This window comes from Xyrauchen texanus, chromosome 34, assembly GCF_025860055.1.
Source record: "Xyrauchen texanus isolate HMW12.3.18 chromosome 34, RBS_HiC_50CHRs, whole genome shotgun sequence".
NCBI classification, from domain to species: Eukaryota; Metazoa; Chordata; class Actinopteri; order Cypriniformes; family Catostomidae; genus Xyrauchen; species Xyrauchen texanus.
In genome coordinates, this window is record NC_068309.1 from 15,717,373 (window position 1) to 15,735,618 (window position 18,246).

Consider the following 18,246-nt stretch of genomic DNA (forward strand, 5'->3'; position numbering starts at 1 on the left):
GTGTGGCCTGTATTTATTTTGAACAGATATTACAGATCAAGAAAATGTTTGTTTATATGTATTTTAAAGATTGCAATGAAATCATAATTCAATTGTTCTAGAGATATAAATGATTCAAGCTTGGAGTTCATACAGTATCTGCTTCACAACTGTATTTTATTTCCTCAGTTGACAACATTCTGCATTACCTCTTTTCTCAGATTTCTTTCTCTTCAGAAAATTTCTATTAGTCAACCTGAGGAATGTGATACAAAAATAACTACTCTAGCCTAAAATAATTCCTCATTCATGTACTGTAGAGATATGTGTGGAATGTGACATTTTAATCCCTATGGCACCATCTGACCGGTTCCCTGTGATCCATACCCTGGCCTCTGTAGATTAAATCTGAGAAAGTGGGTGATGTTCTGTGAAAAGTCAGTGGAAATGGCCAAACTATAGCTCACATGATATCTTAACAGACTCTGTGAATGTCTCATGACTGATTGCAGTAAACCAAAGCAGCAAAGGTTAGTCGTCCAGAAGGAGGGAACAACGCATGGGGTGGGAGAGCCTTCCTCATGTGCATCGGGTCTCTGATTCCAGCTGTAAATACATTTACATTGTAAATACATTGGCTCCACCATCCGACCCCCCTTAAAGGAGTCTGTGAGGAATCACATGGTATGTCACTTGATTTTCCTACTGTAATGGGTGATACAAGAACAGAAAAGGATCCTTATAAGGTCTGCATGGTTGAGCTGGGCTTCAATCAAAACTAACCTAATATTATTTTTACACTCTATTTATCTGACAGTTATTTGCTATTGAGTTAAAGGGACTGTTCATCCAAACCCTTGCCCTCATGTTGTTCCAAACTTGTATGTCTGTCTTTCTTCTGTGGAACATTCAGTGAAAGTCCCTAACATTCTTCCTAACTGTAACCCTTTGGCTACATTTGGGAAAAGGCAAGGTCTTACGTACTTCCTTCACCCAAACCAGGACCACCTCCCTCTTTTCTGAGCTCAGATCACATTGTAAATCCTACTCCAGGGCTCAGCTATGCACTAGAAATTAGGCGTTTCAAGCCATCTAGAACAGTTCAGAGAGCCAGAACCATGACTCTCTTAACCGAGGACCAGCAACCTTGCAGGTTCTCTGCACCAGACAGCCCTGTCACATCCATGGAACACTACCCAACTGATTTGGGACCAAATGGGGACTATGTGGACACCATGAAACCAGCTGTGTTTGGAGCAGTGGAGCCTCCTAAGAGGTCCAGAGGAAGGCTTATCATGCACGGCATGGTCATGTTTGGAAGGGAATTTTGCTACGCTGTTGAGGCTGCATTTGTCACACCGGTGTTGCTTAGTGTTGGACTCCCAAAGCACCTGTACAGTCTGGTGTGGCTCATTAGCCCTATTTTGGGATTCATCCTGCAGCCTGTCATTGGTTCGGCAAGCGACTACTGTAGGTCCCCATGGGGCCGGAGGCGACCATACATACTGTTACTGGGGATTATGATGTTAGTTGGCTTAACTTTATTTCTAAATGGCGATGCTGTGACATCAGGTAAGTGTTGCTGAATTGTCTAAGAAATGGAGTGTAAAATGGCTGTACACATCATTAAATGGATCTACGTTTGTACGTAGCGTACAGATGTTTCTTCTGTAAATTTTGGCAGGTAGTTGGGGGATCTGCGATTACACAAAGTGGTAATGTGATTCAAAAAGCTGTCAGTACATTATACTAGCTTTGGAAAATGTAATTTATATGAGTGGAAATATTAGGCAAAGAAGGGTACCACACATGGAAACAGCAAATTATTTAGAAAATTGATGATAATATGTTTTCATATTATATTAAATTACCTTTTCAAATGTTAAGAATTTTATTTTTTTTATCAAAACTAGATCATGTTCTATTCCATAGAATTGGACACAGGAAACACAAACATTTTCTGAATATTTCTCAGAATTGTTTTCAAAATTGGGTGCTGTTTTTGTTTATAATTCATATTATACTCCAATTGAACAGTCGTTAAAAACAAATCGCTGCTCTATTTAGAATGTTTAGCCTATTCAACCATATATCCAATTCAATTTTCCTGTACTAGAATTACAGAGGCAAGTCTAGAATTTGTATTATTTTTATTACTGGGCACATGTTTATTTTACCAAGCATTCAAATTTAAAATTCTGAAGAAAAATCTAAAACTTGTTTTATTTCTACAATTAGGTGCCTCAAAGACTTGAAAACTAGCAGGAAGCTGTTACATTTTTCATTGTGAAAGTCTTCCAAAAATATATATATAAAAAAGCTAAAACATCACTTGTTCTATTCTTTTCTTCTTTCTTTTACTGTAGCCTAACAGCTTTATTCAGTAGCACTTCTTTGTAACAGACATTATTGCGTGTGTTGCATGCATTTGTTAAAACTAAGCTTATGCTGCTTTCCAGCCGCAGTACAGGACAGAGATCTGAAAAGTACATGGGCCATCGTGGTCGTCATGTTTGGGGTGGTGATGTTTGATTTTGCAGCAGACTTCATTGATGGGCCCATTAAAGCCTATTTGTTTGATGTGTGTTCTCATCGGGACAAAGAGAGAGGTCTACATTATCATGCCTTACTCACAGGTAAGCAGTAACAATACTTCACTTCAATACTATCGTACTTGTATATAAACTAACCATATGAAACTTTATTGATATTGATGTTGCTGTTTTGGTGCTTTGCAAGGCAAAACAAAAAGATGCTAAAATGCTTTAGAGATAATATGGTGGAAATTGTGACTTTAATACACAAGATACATTCAAAGTCTCAAGAGCTTTACAGTTACCTTGGCATCTCCATTATGAACGGCACCTCTTTATACTTTTCTCTTTCTCTGTTGCTGTGGAGATGTGTCTGAAGCATTATGTTTTCTTGTTATGTCAGTTTGATGGAACATTCTTAAAGGGATAGTTCACCCAAAAAAAGAACATTCTCTCATCATGATGTGCTTAACTTTCTTCTGTTGTACACAAACAAAGATTTTTAGAAGAATATCTCAGCTCTGTAGGTCCATACAATGCAAGTGAATGGTGATCAGGCCATTGAAGTTCCAAAAAGGAGATAAAGTCAGCATATAAATAATCCATCAGACTCCAGTGGTTTATTCAATGTCTTCTAAAGTGATCCAGTTGGTTTTGGGTGAGAATTGACCATAATATAACTCCTTTTTTACTGTACATCTTGCCATTGCAGTCTAGGCACAATTATGATTTCAAGCTCGATTATATTTCCTAGTGTTTGATTAATACGCAGAGTGCTAGATGATGCTATAGGAAGTGTAATCAAGCTTGAAATCATGATCTCCAAGGAGAATGCAATGGCAAGTTGTACAGTGAAAAAGTAAATATTTCTTGAGGGTCTAAAAGGGTCCTGTCTATTTAATGTTTTTATAGATTGACAATCATTACACATTGTTCTAAAAAAGTTGACATGATTTGTTTCAAACCATTTTTCCATAGGGCCATTTCAAGGGTTTGCAGCAGATTATTTTGACTGAATATCAGATGCTTGTGTGAAATTAGTTGGCACCATGGCAACAGCTTGTTTCCTGTTTCACCATCTGTAACATGGTCTGTAAGGTGCTTTGGTGCCGTCTCGCTTTTGTAACTAAACATCCTGCTGTCTGTATAGCTGCAGTAAATCCTTCTGGGAGATTTTGTTGTGTTAAAAAGTCATCAGAAAATACTTTGCTTCCTACATTAAATCCTCTAAACTCTCAGAAAAGTCTGTTTACTGGTTGACATCTGGAAATCTTGAGGTCTTTGGAGAATTTTGTTTCCTTTTTCATCACTTTGGCAGTATTTCCCTACCTTTCTGTGTGTACCCCACAACCCCATCAGGAACACGGAAGTATCCATACATAGACACCAAATTGTCCTTGTTATGTGTATAAGATTAAGTCCTTAAAGTGTGGGGAAAGTTGTTAATTTATTTAATTATTGCATTGAGATTTGCATTGAGTTCAGTATTTGCATTTCCAATGCATTTGCATGCATTTCGACAAATATAAAATCTGGTTTTGTATTTGTTTAATCTGTGTTTTGTAATTTTATAACTTAATTTGTTTGGAATTGATTCTGTGCATTTAAATGTGATGAAGCTAGAGCAAAGTGTTGTATTGTTGTGAAAATGAGAGAAGTGCAAGTGAGGTGAGTAAAGACCATCAGATTTGTTAATTTTTACCATTCGATGGTTTCTAACTCCCTATCAGAAGAGACAGGATGTTTGTTAATGTTTATTTTGCTAACATTTTAAATAATTGAAATCATTTTAATTTATTGTACTAATGTCATTTCTCATGTCCCAGAGTTGCATCTTAAACATCTTTGACCAAAACAAGTGCTAAACAATACAATAATAATAAAAACATTATATTCATGTGTTTAGTATTTCTAAATAGCATGAATTATTTTGTGATAATTTTGTAATTTAAAAAAAAAAAAATATTGATTGTCCACCCCGATATGTAATGATTCCATGACTTAATGCTTAATTAGTAATAATAAGTCGTTTAGCTTGTCCTGTATGATTTATAAAATCTCCCTTTAATGAGAAAGCATATAGATACCTATAAAAGCATGTTTCATTTTTCCAAATTGTTGGCAAAAATGTTCTGCATATATATTCAGTGTCCTTCACTCAAGTTTATAAAAATTGCACACATTACTTACACTGCTTTGTTTTACTGTACAGAAAAACATGAGATTAGTCAATATGAGTTATTTGATGAATGATGTTATTGACAGCCCTCATTGTTTAAGCCATAATTTTAAGTTTTAATTCACCCAAAAATTTAAACGATGTCGTGATTTATGACCTCATGCTGTTTCAATATTAGGGACTGACGGCTATTCTTCCTAACATCATTTGTGTTCCACGGAAAAAAGAAAGTCATACCTGTTTAGAACAACATGTAAATATCATTTTTGGTTGAACTATCTCTTTAACAAAGCAAAATCAAAAACCTTCCATGCATCTCCTTGTTGGAAATGACTGATCTAAGATTACAATCAAAATCTCTTTAGATAAAGAGTTAAAACAAGTGATCAGATGTCAGACTACTAGAGGCATGATGCAGTCATTCTCTGGTGGAAAACATCTACAACACAAAAGACATCTGTATATTTCCAAGAGCTTCTCACTCACTTCTCTTTAGGAAGTGTGGAAGACCATTAACTATGTTGTGCTTTGGCAATTAATTGTGAATTACACAAAGTGAAGCCATTTAATTACCAGATGCTGGAAATAATACATTTTATGCAATTTTACACACTACTACCATCACAGAAAACAACCTGAGCTTGTAAGACTTTCCTGAGGTGTATTATACAGCTGTAAATTCATTAATAGGAAAACTTGGCTGTGAATGCATCGTGTTCTGATTTTAGGCAACTGCTCAGGGTTCTTAGGCACTGAGTGGTCCGTGTGCACTCAGATTGTTCTAATCCAGCACAGCCCCAGTCATGTGCTGAGATCATGGGTTGAAGCTGAGAGCATCAGAGGCACATGACTTTATAGCTGCTGTAGCTCAGAGATGGGTGTGTGTGTGCATGACCGTGCCTACTGTGTGTGTTTATGTTTGTTTGTTTTGGTTTGATTTTTTTCCTCATGCACATTATTTCCATTATAAAGGTCACTGTTACTGATGTAAATGGCATAACAAGGGCTAATGAATGTCAATTCATTCCCAAAAGAACTAACACTTAAAGTGATAGTTCACCCAAAAATGACCATTCTGTCATTATTTACTCAATCTCATAGTGTTCCAAAGCTTTATGACATTCCTTCTTCTGTGGAACACAGGGAAATGTTAGGCAGAATGTTAGCCTTAGTCCACCCATCCACCCATCCACCCATCCACCCATCCATCCATCCATCCATCCATCCATCCATCCATCCATCCATCCTCAAAGCGATCTGTTGTGTTGCAGGTCTTGGTGGAGCTTTTGGCTATCTGATTGGAGCCATGGACTGGGGTCACTCAGCTTTAGGTGTTGTGCTGGGCTCAGAGTACCAAGTCATCTATTTCTTTTCATCGCTTACCTGGGGTGTCTTTCTCACCATACACCTTTTCAGCATCCCAGAGATACCACTGAGCAAAGACCACAGATCAGACTCCTCAAACTCTCTGCTCATGGAAATCCCACAAAATAACGGTTATGGTGCAGTGCCCAAAGAACCGCTACTTTTGCCTGAAATGAGGCAGCGCTCATTCTCCGCACTCAGTGAAGCGAATGCAGTTACACCTAGTGCCAAGCAGCCGAACAGCGAGGTTGGTAATTTGTGCTACTCTACCTTGATTCCCTTTATGTGGCTCTTAGCACCCAGTTTCCCTCTTGTTTTAATGACCTGTTTCAAACCATGTAACATCTACTTTTGTGTACTGTATATAGGCTGGATATTGCACATGCCTCATAGAGAAACAATTCCTCATTTGGCAGATAATGAATATGACGACAGTTACCATAAATAAGAACTGACCTTGAACTTGCTTAGTTGTCTCCTGACTTCTCCATTGCCCGAACTAAAGACTATGTTACAGTGGTGCCAAAACCCGGGAGAATGACACATGACCACGCCACCATGCCACATCAATATATTGATATTTTGTGACATCCCTGCTTGTCAGTAATTCGGCTGAATGGGGTCCATGAACTTTCAGAAACAAACTTGTTTTCCTGTGTGGTCATGTTGACATTTTGCAAATCTTCACACACTTTAGTGTAATTGTTAAGGTCCTGAATTAGAATTGCTTAAAATTCAGTATAACAAAAGGCAGTAGCGAGCGTCTCCAGTTTTTCAAGAACAAATCTTATTATATTGGAATATTCCAATTGCCATGGAGCATGTAAACATCCTTTTCAGTATAAAGGATTAAAGGGATAGTTCACCCAAAAGTGAAAATTCTCTCATCATTTACTCACCCTCATACCATCCCAGATGTGTATGACATTCTTCTGCTGAATGCAAATTAATATTTTCTAGAAGAATAGCTTAGCTCTATAGGTCATTTCAATACAAGTGAATGGTAACCAGACCTTTCAAGCTCCAAAAATGACAAAGTGAGCATAAAAGAAATATAGTTGTATTCTGAAGCGATGCGATCTCTTTTGGTGAAAAATAGATCAATATTTCAAAACTTTTTTTATTATAATATCCACTTTCACTTTCAGAATGTGAGATAATTTGAAAGTGGAGATTTAAAGTAAAAAAGGACTTCAATATTGATCTGTTTCTCACCCACACCTATCAGATTGCTTCTGAAGATATAGATTTTACCATTGACGTTTGGATTACTTTTATGCTGCTTTTATGTAATGGCATAAGGGTGAGTAAATTATTTCAAATTTTAAATGTTCATTTTTGGGTGAGCAATCCCTTTAACCAAATGTAGAACTTCATTGGAAAATAATGTGCATGTAAACATGGTTAATAACTTTTCATTATTGGCTTTATTTGTGTTTTGATGCTTGATTAAATTCTGTTTCATTTCTGTTGTAATGTTCACCATTAACTGTAATCTGGTATTTTTTAAATATTTGGTTACATAAGTTTTGTCCTTATTTGTTTCAGAATATACTATATAAAGGTACTTTGGCCAGATTCTGAATATTGAACGATTTCATCAAACTTTGCTTCTTAATTCATGTCTGTTTATTTGTGCCTCGAGGCAAAAGGAAAGGTAAATCTTTCTAATCCTGTCAGTCAAAACTCCATCTCTCTCTGAGTCTCACAATCATTAACATGCTTCACACCTCATATAAACTGCCAACTGTCCCTTGGTACAGCTCTATCTTAGCCTCTCTGAGGCAAAATGTTCAGTACATAGTCCTTGTTAAATTACTGTAGTGAAGGTAGGGAGTTTGGATACATGTGCTAGAAGATTTAGCAATGACTTAATTTTAGGACTGATAAAGGTATTGAATGAAAAAAAGATTAGCTTTGAAAACCTGAGGGAAGTACACTTGAAATGAAATTTCAGTTGCATTTAATGCATGAGTGTGTTTACAGAACAAGGTGAGAAATACTCTAGCAGCTCGATGCTGTCGATTTGCCATTGTAAGTGCGATCCATAAAGAATGCTTTTAAAATGTAATGTGGGAGCGCATATAAAATGTACATACACTGGCGGCCAAAAGTTTTGAATAATGTACAGATTTTGTTGATTTGGAAGGAAATTGGTACTTTAATTCATCAAAGTGGTATTCAACTGATCAAAAAGTATAGTCAGTGCATTACTGATGTAAAAAACAGGTACTAGAAAATCACTTGCCATTATATCAAACACAGATGAAAGCTATTTGGTTATTTAAATAAAGCTTAACATTGTCTTTGTGTTTGTTTTTGAGTGGCCACTGTATGCAATAGACTGGCATGTCTTAAGGTCATTTTTAGGTCAAGAATGGCAAAAAACGAAACAACATTCTCTGGAATCTCGTCACTCAATCATTATTTTGAGGAATGAAGGCTTTGCTTAAAAAAAATTAAGATTTCATACAAAGGTGTACAGTACAGTCTTCAAAGACATAAGACAACTGGCTCTAACAAGTACAGAAAGAGACGTAGAAGGCCCAGATGTACAACTAAACAAGAGAATAAGTACATCAGAGTCTCTAGTTTGAGAAATAGACACCTCACATGTCCTCAGCTGACAGCTTCATTGAATTCTACCCACAGCAAAGAGAAGATTGAGGGGTGCAGGCCTTATGGGAAGAATTGCAAAGAAAAAGCCACCTTTGAAACAGAAATACTAAAAGAAAAGGTTAGAGTGGACCATGGAAATCTGGCATACTGGACATTTTCCCGGTGGGCTGACGTACTTTGGGGCCGATCAGGGGTGGACTGACAATCGGGAGAACCGAGCGGGCCGAATGGCTAATGATATGCCAAAATGAGCCACCACGTTATACAGAACGGACCACAAAACGGCCCCGCGATATGCAGAAAAGGACAGCAAACAACTTTTTGGGCCAGTTGCTATGTAAAATCCCAGACTGATTTATCTTCCCATTCCAGCCCTGGGGTGGGTAAAGAAACACAGACATTGGACAACAGTTAAGTGGAAAACAGTGTTATGGATCTTACCCCATTGAGCATTTGTGGGGTCAGCTAGACTGTAAGGTGCGTGAGAAGTGCCTGACAAGACAGCCACATCAATGGCAAGTGCTCAGGAAGCATGGGGTGAAATGTCACTTGAGTATCTGGACAAACTGACAGCTAGAATGCCAAGGATATGCAAAGCTGTCATTGCTGCATGTGGAGGATTTTTTGATGAGAACTCTTTGAAGTAGTTTAAGAAAAAAAGATAAAATTGTAATAGTAATTTTTTACATTATTAATGTCCTGACTATAACATTGTGATCAGTTGAATGCCACTTTCGTGAATAAAAGTACCAATTTCTTCCCGTAAGAGCAAAATGTGTACATTATTCCAAACTTCTGGCGGCCAGTTTACATAATTTGCCATGTAATATGTTCCATGTGAATAAATGCATGTATTACATCCCCATTCTATGCATCATGTCAGTATCTGATCATGTGACTGCCAGCACTAAATGTATTTACATTTGCAGAGTGCTCAGTCTCAAGTGCATAATAATGTTGCCCCTCAGAAGAGTTTGTTTAAATAGTGACTTATGGATTATTGAAAGCCTATAATATCTGTATTCATAGTAAGACTTTTAGCATATTAAAACTCAGTCCATCAATCCAAGGATTCCATCAATCAGTTCTCATCATTGCCAGCTAATATAGTTAGTCCATTAGAGGGAAAAAGAATGTGTTTTGTATTAACAGAGATATCCTCATCAGTAGAGAGAGCTGAAAGAATACCTAAGATGTCAGTAATGAGAACAGGCCTTTGTGGTCAAGGAAACCATTATTACTCTTTTAATAACATATTTGACAAAACATCACAACCATATTAGGGCTTCCTCAGTCAATGTGATCAAATAATTGATAAGACTGCTTACTCGTGTTTCATTTAATTACTTAAAAGTTCTGATGGGTGGTTGAAAGGGGGGAAATGGCTCTGTTTATCATATCTCAACTTAAATGCTCTGTTAGTTAAAGGTGAAGTAGATAATTTCTCTGCCAAATGGAAATGAAAAAATAATTACTGTTTTCAAGCTGGTTTGCCGAACACTCTTCTTTCTACCTTTGGTTGGCCAAACCGATATCTCACCCAAAACTCACACTATTGGTTGAGCCGATGTTGCTGTGTCAGGCTGGTTGAATGAATGCACCACATTCGCAGTGTTGACACTTTTCGGTAAATTGTCTGTGCTTATTTACACTGTGTCCCATTCACCCAATCACACACACACACACACACACACACACTCATACACCAATGACAGCAGAGATGCCATGCAAGGCACTAGTCTGCCATTGGGTGTACCGGTAACTGTCTTGCCCAAGGACATTTCGGCATGTAGAGTCACGTCTGCTGGGAATCGAACCACCAACCCTGCGATTAGTGGCCGACCCGCTCTACTACCTGAGCTACAGCCACGGAAAAATCACTGCCACATTAACTGTTTGGTGCTGTTACCATTAAAGATCCATCTGTCACTGGGCCATATTGACCCTAAATAACGAATCATGGCTCTCAATTTGCTGTTTGTGACTAAGCATGTGTGAGAGACATGGTAAAGCAGTGGAAGTGGAAGCATTTTACATTGTCATGTTCAAATAACATCTTTGGATGATTTCTTGAAAGTCCCAGATTGAAAAGTTAACATTAAATTGCAGAAAATGTGGGCTAAAGTTTAAAGTGGGTCAATGAGCCGCATGAGCCTGGAAAAGTCTCAACAATCAAAAAAATTTAGCACTTAGCTTTTAATGCCACCATTGACATTTGACTAAATGTATTCTTGATGTTTTGACTGGCATCTGTTCTGAGCTTAGAATTTTGTGAACAATTCACAAGACATCATTAACCTGTGTGTGTAATTGTGTTTCAGGTTCAGAAGAGGATGACCCTGAAATCTTTACTGTCAGCAATGATTAGCATGCCCAGCCATTACCGCTATCTGTGTATGAGTCATCTGCTGGGATGGACTGCCTTCCTGTGCAACATGCTCTTCTTCACTGACTTTATGGGGCAGGTGAGCAAATTAAGCTATTTTATGGAATAAAAATTGTGCCAAATTTGCACTTCCCTATCTTTAAAGACAGGGATTATAACAGCCTGAAAATATACTTGCTGACACTCCTAATGTTAGCTCTCTCCAGTCTTTATCCTTTCTTTCAATTGAAATCCCTAACCTTTAGACTGACTGTGCAGTCAAGCATAAAACCACTAGATTACCACCACTTAATACATCCTTGGTAGATCAATGTAGATTTTTTTTATATATTCATGCACTACATCATTGGTTCATTCTTTAGTTTTTTTGGTCATGCCCCTCTTTAAAATGCAAAAATATTTTAATCAGAAATATCATAATCTCTTTGAAAATAAAAAAAAAATTAAGTTTCTCTTTTAGCTTCATTTTTAGATGAATAACGAAAAGTGTCATTTAAAAAAATACAATGTAAAATGCACACACTCACTTCATGTGCTGAATGATTACAAATTATTTTTATTATCAAAGCATACTTTCGGTGTTACAAAAATAAAGCATTTTAATAATATATCATTTTTACAAATCCAAAAATGGAATCGATAAAGTTGTACGGCTTTGCAGTATCAATGTTAAAGAAGTAGCCCAAAATAAAAATCATTACTTATCCTCAAGTCAGTATGACGTTTTTCAGCTGTGTAACGAAAGCATGGGGGAAAGGATTGAGATTGTGACTGACAGTCACTGACTGTCAAGCTCCAAAAGAATATTAAAGCACCACAACATCGTCCATAACACCTGTGTGCTATATTCCAAGTCATCTGTTTCTGAAGCCATACGATAGAATTGTGTCATAACAGACCGAAATATAACTGTAATTCTTCCTCCATTCGAACCTGGCATGCGCACAACAATGTCTTTGTTTAAGTATGAGCAACTGACACAATTAAGGAGAAGAAGATGGAGAACAAATTGTGCACAAACCTTATTGGTTCATCTGTGTATTTTTACCATGGCAAATTTCAATGAGTTTAAAGTGAACAAGATTAGAGATCTATGGCAGTCTTCCGCACCCCACACTTTGAGAAACACTGCACTACATCTTTTGGCAGTTTGCAAAATAGCAACATTTTAATATTGTAATTGCTTATAATTCTAAAAGCAGTGTCTATATACCAGTGTTATTCAATAAAAGTTAGTTCTATCGGGAAGACACGCAGGCTTGAGGGAGGTTTAAGATGCCATTTATTTGATGAATGTAAAACAGAAAAGCAATGTCTCTCTTTGGCGTAGGCCCCGTCTGGCGGTCCGAGGGAGTTGTACTCGGAACCGTCATATCCTGCCGGAGATAGGAGGCAGGGGCGAGGAGCCTACCCCCATGCGAAGACGGGGCTCAACTGGTGCTGGTGGGGTGGTGGAGGTTGCCGTGTTAGCACACTGAAACAGCAATGTGATAGATTATGAGCAGACTTATAAAGCAGTGGCTTACATGCGATTGGCTAAGAATTACCCAACTAATGGTGTGATGATGAACAGCTGCTAGTCTTCCCGTTAGAACTATGCTGCCATAGGCGGAAATCGCTGGGTCGGGAGTCAGGACTCCCCGACCCCCATCTGAGGGTTGTCCCCCCTAAAATATCATTAAAATATGTGTATTGTAAATAATATAATGATATATTCTTAAAATAATTGTTTAAGAAATAAAATAATACAAATGCATACAGGGCAACAACAAAAAAAACCTTGGTGTCCCATTCAAAAATTGCTCTTGAGAATTGTTATGTTTATTCCCCCCCAACATTTTGATGCAATTTTCACCTCTGTATGCTGCGCTTACATTTCTAAGAAATGTGTATTGTTTTTTGTTTTTTTTGGCTATTTACAAGTATCAAAAATCAGCAGACACAATTTGAGCTAGTAGTTTATCTGAATTTTTTTAAAAGATGACATTAGAATTCAATTTAGCACTCCAGAATGAGTATTGACCCCATACTAACAAAAGATAGATGCTTTTCAATAGATGCTTTGACTTGTGGTTATAAGCTAGCACCTTTTTTTTTTAATCCTATTTCCCTCCACCACAACTAGTTTGATCAGTATTGAATTGCAATAAATGAGTTCATTGTAGGCAGCCAGAGTTAAAGGAAAGCTTTTCGATAGACCTGAATGAAATTGAAAAGCATTTAGGGCAGTGACTGTCAATTTCTCCTCTGATACAGTGAATAGAAAGGGAAGAGAAGCTTAGTTGGCTATGTGAGAATACTATGTGCCAGTGTGAAAAGTTTAGGTAAGCTTAGATAAGTGTGCTAATTGCACACTTAATTGGGAAGTGAAGTGAGTGCCTCAATATTTAATTGGTATAGCTACTGGCTGGAGATCTCCCAATGGAGGCAGAATCTCAAAAGTCACTCCAAAAAGTGGTTGAACCTACTCCAAAATGGGAGTATCACTTTCACACATGGTCTCTTATAACTTTGCTGGCAGTTTGGAGCACCTGGCCCTTTTTGGAGCTCTGGCTTAAGCTATATATATATCCGTCTGTCAATATTTGAGAGTTGAGGGGATAATGGGTAATTAAAGGGATAGTTCACCCAAAAATGAAAATTCTGTAATTTACTTGCTCTCATGCCATCCCAAATGTATGTCTTTCTTTATTTAGATTTTTAGAAGAATATTTCAGATCTGTAGGTCCATTCAGTGCAAGTGAATGGTGATCAGACATTTCAAACTCCAGAAATCATATAAAGGCAACATAAAAGTAATTCATATGACTCCAGTGGTTAATTTCATGTCTTCAGAAGAGACAGGTGTGGGTGAGAAACAGAACAATATTCAAGTCCTTTTTTTACAATAAATCTCCTATTTTACTTTACTTTCAAAAAGTAATAGTGAAAGTTGAGATTTAGAGTAAAAAAAGATTTATATTTACATTTATGCATTTGGCAGATGCTTTTATCCAAAGCACTTATTACAGGGACAATCCCCCCGGAGCCACCTGGAGTTAAGTGCCTTGCTCAAGGACACAATGGTGGTGGCTGTGGGGAACCAGCGACCTTCTGATTAACAGTTATGTGCTTTAATCCACTACGCCACCACCACTCCATGGTTTTGTATGGATATATATTGTATGGATACATTCATGTGATTTTTGAAGCTTCAAAGGTCTGGCCATCATTCACTTGCATTGTATGGACCTAAAGAGCAAAAACATTTTTCTAAACATCTTTGTGTTCTGCAGAAGAAAAAAAGTTGCAAACATCTGTGATGTCATAAGGGAGCGTAAAGGATGAGAGAATGGCATTCTGACACCTTCAAAACAAAGAAAGAAAAAAAAATGTATATATAGTTTTAGCAGTATATAGCAGTTTGTTTCTCAATCTAATCCATCAATGTAAATTCCAGTCCAGTTTTTGTTTTGCACTCACTCACTCAAAAAATAAAAATGATTAAAAGTTAATTACATTAAGCGCTTCACTCTAGTCATTGGCAGACCATGGTGGAGGCAACATATCCCCTAAAGCGCTTGTTAGTTTGTTTGTTTGTTTTCTAGCAAATCTAATGTATCTTGTATACTGTATATAACAAAGCTTAAACATAGGTAATTTCAACATAGGGCACCAGTCATGGAACTATCTGAACTCTTATTGAATAAATTAATGCATGTTTTAATGAAAAACATGCATTCATTTGACTTTTCTCACCATCCTCATTTATGCATTGAAACCTCATTGAACACTAGCTAGAGATAGAATGACTTTCAAAAACAAATCCAACACATTCACAATAGAGCACAAGATGCGTTTGTGACACTTGCTTTTAATATATTATGTACATTTTCCTGAAATGTGTATATCGCCTGTAGATTGTGTACAGGGGAAACCCATATGCTGAGCATAATTCCACCTCCTATGTGATTTATGAGAGAGGGGTTGAGGTCGGTTGCTGGGGCCTTTGCATCAACGCTGTCTCCTCTGCTCTCTATTCATGTGAGTAATACTGAACCATGACTCAACTGTTCATTCTTCCCATCTTTGTTAGACCTGGACTCTCTAAATCCTGACTAAAGAAATTACAGGCATATAATACATAGCACTGTCAAGTCAGTCTGGGATTGAAAGTAATAATGACAGTTTCAAAGAAGTCCTTTTCAACATTCTGCTATTCTAACTTAGGACTGAAAATAATTTATCGCTGAGTTTTGGAGGGCTTTATCAGCAAAGACGTTTTATGGATTTTGTGTCATGAGAATGTTTGATCGTTTAATATGTTTGCTATTCATTAAATCCACCATTCTAGACATTTGTTTTGTATTACAGGCCATTGTTACATTGCTTAAATTATTTCCATATGTGTCTATCCAGATGTGCAGAGACTGCTCCTGCCTTATATTGGCCTGAAGGGACTATACTTCCTTGGCTACTTTATGTTTGGTTTGGGAACTGGTCTGATTGGCCTGTTTCCAAACATTGTTGCCACCCTGACACTGTGCAGTGTGTTTGGTGTTATGTCCAGCACTCTCTACACCATCCCATTCAACCTCATTTCTGAGTACCACAAAGAGGAAGAGGTCAGTTTCAATGTCTTTCCATCCATCCATCCATTGTTGTTGATTTGATCTATTTTTTCCTAATGCAAAGACATTCAAACATTATATGTGGTTTCAGATTAGTTCAGATTTACAGACCTCAGCCTGCATATACGTCAAAATATATAATGTTTAAGTCTCTGATTCCCCTGATAGGAGCTCTTCCATACTAAATTGAGAATTTTGTACCTAATATTGAGGACATCATTTTGAGGAAATAAATCATTACTATCTACACTCAATGACCACTTTATTAAGAACACCTGTACACCTTCTTATTCTTGCAATTATCTAGTCAGACATTTGTGTGGCAGCAGTGCAATACATAAAATAATTCAGATACTGGTCAGGAGCTTCAGTTAATTTTCACATCAACAATCAGAAAGGTGAAAAAAATTTAATCTCAGTGATTTCGACCGTGGCATGATTGTTGATGCCAGATGGGCTGGATTGTATATTTCTGTAACTGCTGATCTCCTGTGATTTTCATGCTCAGTCTCTAGAGTTTACTCATACAAATGGTGCCAAAAACATCCAGTAAGCAGGAGATATGCAGACAGAAACACCTTGTTGATGAAAGGTGTCAATGGAGAATGGCCCAACTGGTTTGAGCTGATAGAAAGGCAACAGTAACTCAGATAACCCCTCTGTACAATTGTAGTGAGCAGAATAGCATCTCAGAATGCACAGCATGTCAAACCTTGAGGCGGATGGGCTACAACAGCAGAAGACTATGTTGGGTTCCACTTCTGTCAGCCAAGAACAGAAAGCTGAGGCTGCAGTGGGCCTACCATCTAAGCAGAAATCGAGATTCATCAGACCAGGCTATGTTTTCCCAGCCTTTAACTGTCTAGTTTTGGTGAGCCTGTGCCCACTGCAGCCTCAGCTCTTGACCCGTATCAGAATGATTTTATACATTGCACTGCTTCCACACTATTGTCTGATAGGATCATTTGTTGGATAAGTAGGTGTGCAGGTGTACAAAATAAAGTGGTCGGTGAATGTATATGTAATATTTCACCAAGAACAACTCTTAATTCAAGATAGAGTGCTTCACTGGTTTCAAACATTGATTTTCACTTTCTAAATCAAATATTGGTTTGCTTACTGTATCTCAAATGTTTGGATATCTATAGTTTTAATTAAGTTGCAAGCAAACAGAAGATTGAATTGCAAACATAAATCACCCCTGGAACTCAAATTTAAATGTAATAGCTGTTTATTTAAACTTACTAAACTGGAACTTATCAACCCGTGTTTGTTCACAGAGCTTGAAATTTGATTTAAACTCTAAAAAGCAAGCACACTGCTCTGTAAGGGCTTGTGTCTTGATCAGTTGAAGATTCGTACTTTTTTCAGTGTATATTTTGTTATATATTCTGTTTATTTTAAATTACGTGATGAAATCTTTTGTAATGTCTTTCTGCGTGTATTGGATATTGCACAACATACAGTATTTCAGGTTATGATCAAAATTATGTATCAGGCTGCCACAGAAGTGATGATATAGTCTAAGAAGTGTTTGATCGAAAAGCCTATCTCCCATGCAATGCCTCTTTCATATTAAAGGAGCGAAGGAAACTGGGCAGTGAAGATCCAGCTCTTGGGGGCCGTGGTATTGGCATGGACTGCGCAGCTCTTACCTGTATGGTGCAGCTAGCTCAGGTCATAGTGGGAGCTGGACTTGGAGCCCTGGTCAACCTAGCAGGCAGCGTTATTGTGGTGGTGCTCTCTGCCTCGACAGTTTCCCTTATTGGCTGCCTCTTTATTGCTATCTTTATGTAATGCATGGACTAAACAATAAATAAACACTGTTCTCTATTTTATGTGGTCCATTATTAAAAAAAAAAAAGAGAGAGATTTTTAAAACAGCATTTGTGTTTTGGGTTTTCATTTTGATTGAGTAAGTAAAAAGGCACATGTGTTTTGTGGAAGCTGACGCAGATCAAATCATTCTTTATGCATTTCAACACACACTCCACATTCTAAAATAACAGCTTTTAACAGTGAAGCCAAAGAAAATCCATAATATGTACCCAAAGAAGTGTTAACAAAATTGCATGGTTTGGATGTTTGGTTTTGTGCAGATTCTCCAATCTGTTATGGAGTGGTAAATTGTTTTTTAAGGGGATGTGTATTATCATGTCCTTTATCAAAACTCACTTATGTCATCACAAGTTGAAACAAAATAATAACTGTGGAGAAAGAAATGAAAAGATTTAGCCGAAATGTATCAGTTTATTTTAATTCAGTGGTAGCCTAATAATGAATTACTGTTGGAAGAGAGCTATACAAAGGAAAGTGTTTCGACTTATTTATTTAGAAATAATTGGGACAAACATCTTTATGCATGTAATTTTCTTCAAGTCTGAAGACAAACTTGGACAAGCCAGTAAAATCAAACAAAAATAACTGACCACATTTACATAATCACAGTTTACATTTATAATGATAAAACACATTCTAATTATCCACTTGATCTTTATTGGTTTTCTTTGCCCAAAATTTCATATTTACAATGTAAATTTTTTGGTGAATAGAAAACCCATTTTCCAAGTTAAT

The 18,246-nt window shown here is 37.1% G+C and overlaps 1 protein-coding gene across 1 annotated transcript; it reads left to right on the forward strand.

Moving 5' to 3' along the window:
* Positions 1–1,055: 1,055 nt before the first annotated feature.
* Positions 1,056–17,530, forward strand: LOC127628107 (membrane-associated transporter protein-like). Its single transcript, XM_052104796.1, has 7 exons — positions 1,056–1,551; positions 2,439–2,615; positions 5,964–6,304; positions 10,998–11,141; positions 14,962–15,085; positions 15,461–15,666; positions 17,254–17,530. The coding sequence occupies exons 1-7, from the start codon at positions 1,098–1,100 to the stop codon at positions 17,467–17,469; spliced, it is 1,662 nt and encodes a 553-aa protein (XP_051960756.1). The 5' UTR covers positions 1,056–1,097; the 3' UTR covers positions 17,470–17,530.
* The last annotated feature ends 716 nt before the right edge of the window (positions 17,531–18,246 follow it).

Coding starts and splice junctions, on each gene's coding strand:
- LOC127628107 (XM_052104796.1), top strand. CDS start 1,098: ATGACTCTCTTAACCGAGGACCAGCAACCTTGCAGGTTCTCTGCACCA. Junction 6,305..10,997: donor CCAAGCAGCCGAACAGCGAG/GTTGGTAATTTG, acceptor ATTGTGTTTCAG/GTTCAGAAGAGGATGACCCT. Junction 15,667..17,253: donor AGTACCACAAAGAGGAAGAG/GTCAGTTTCAAT, acceptor TTCATATTAAAG/GAGCGAAGGAAACTGGGCAG.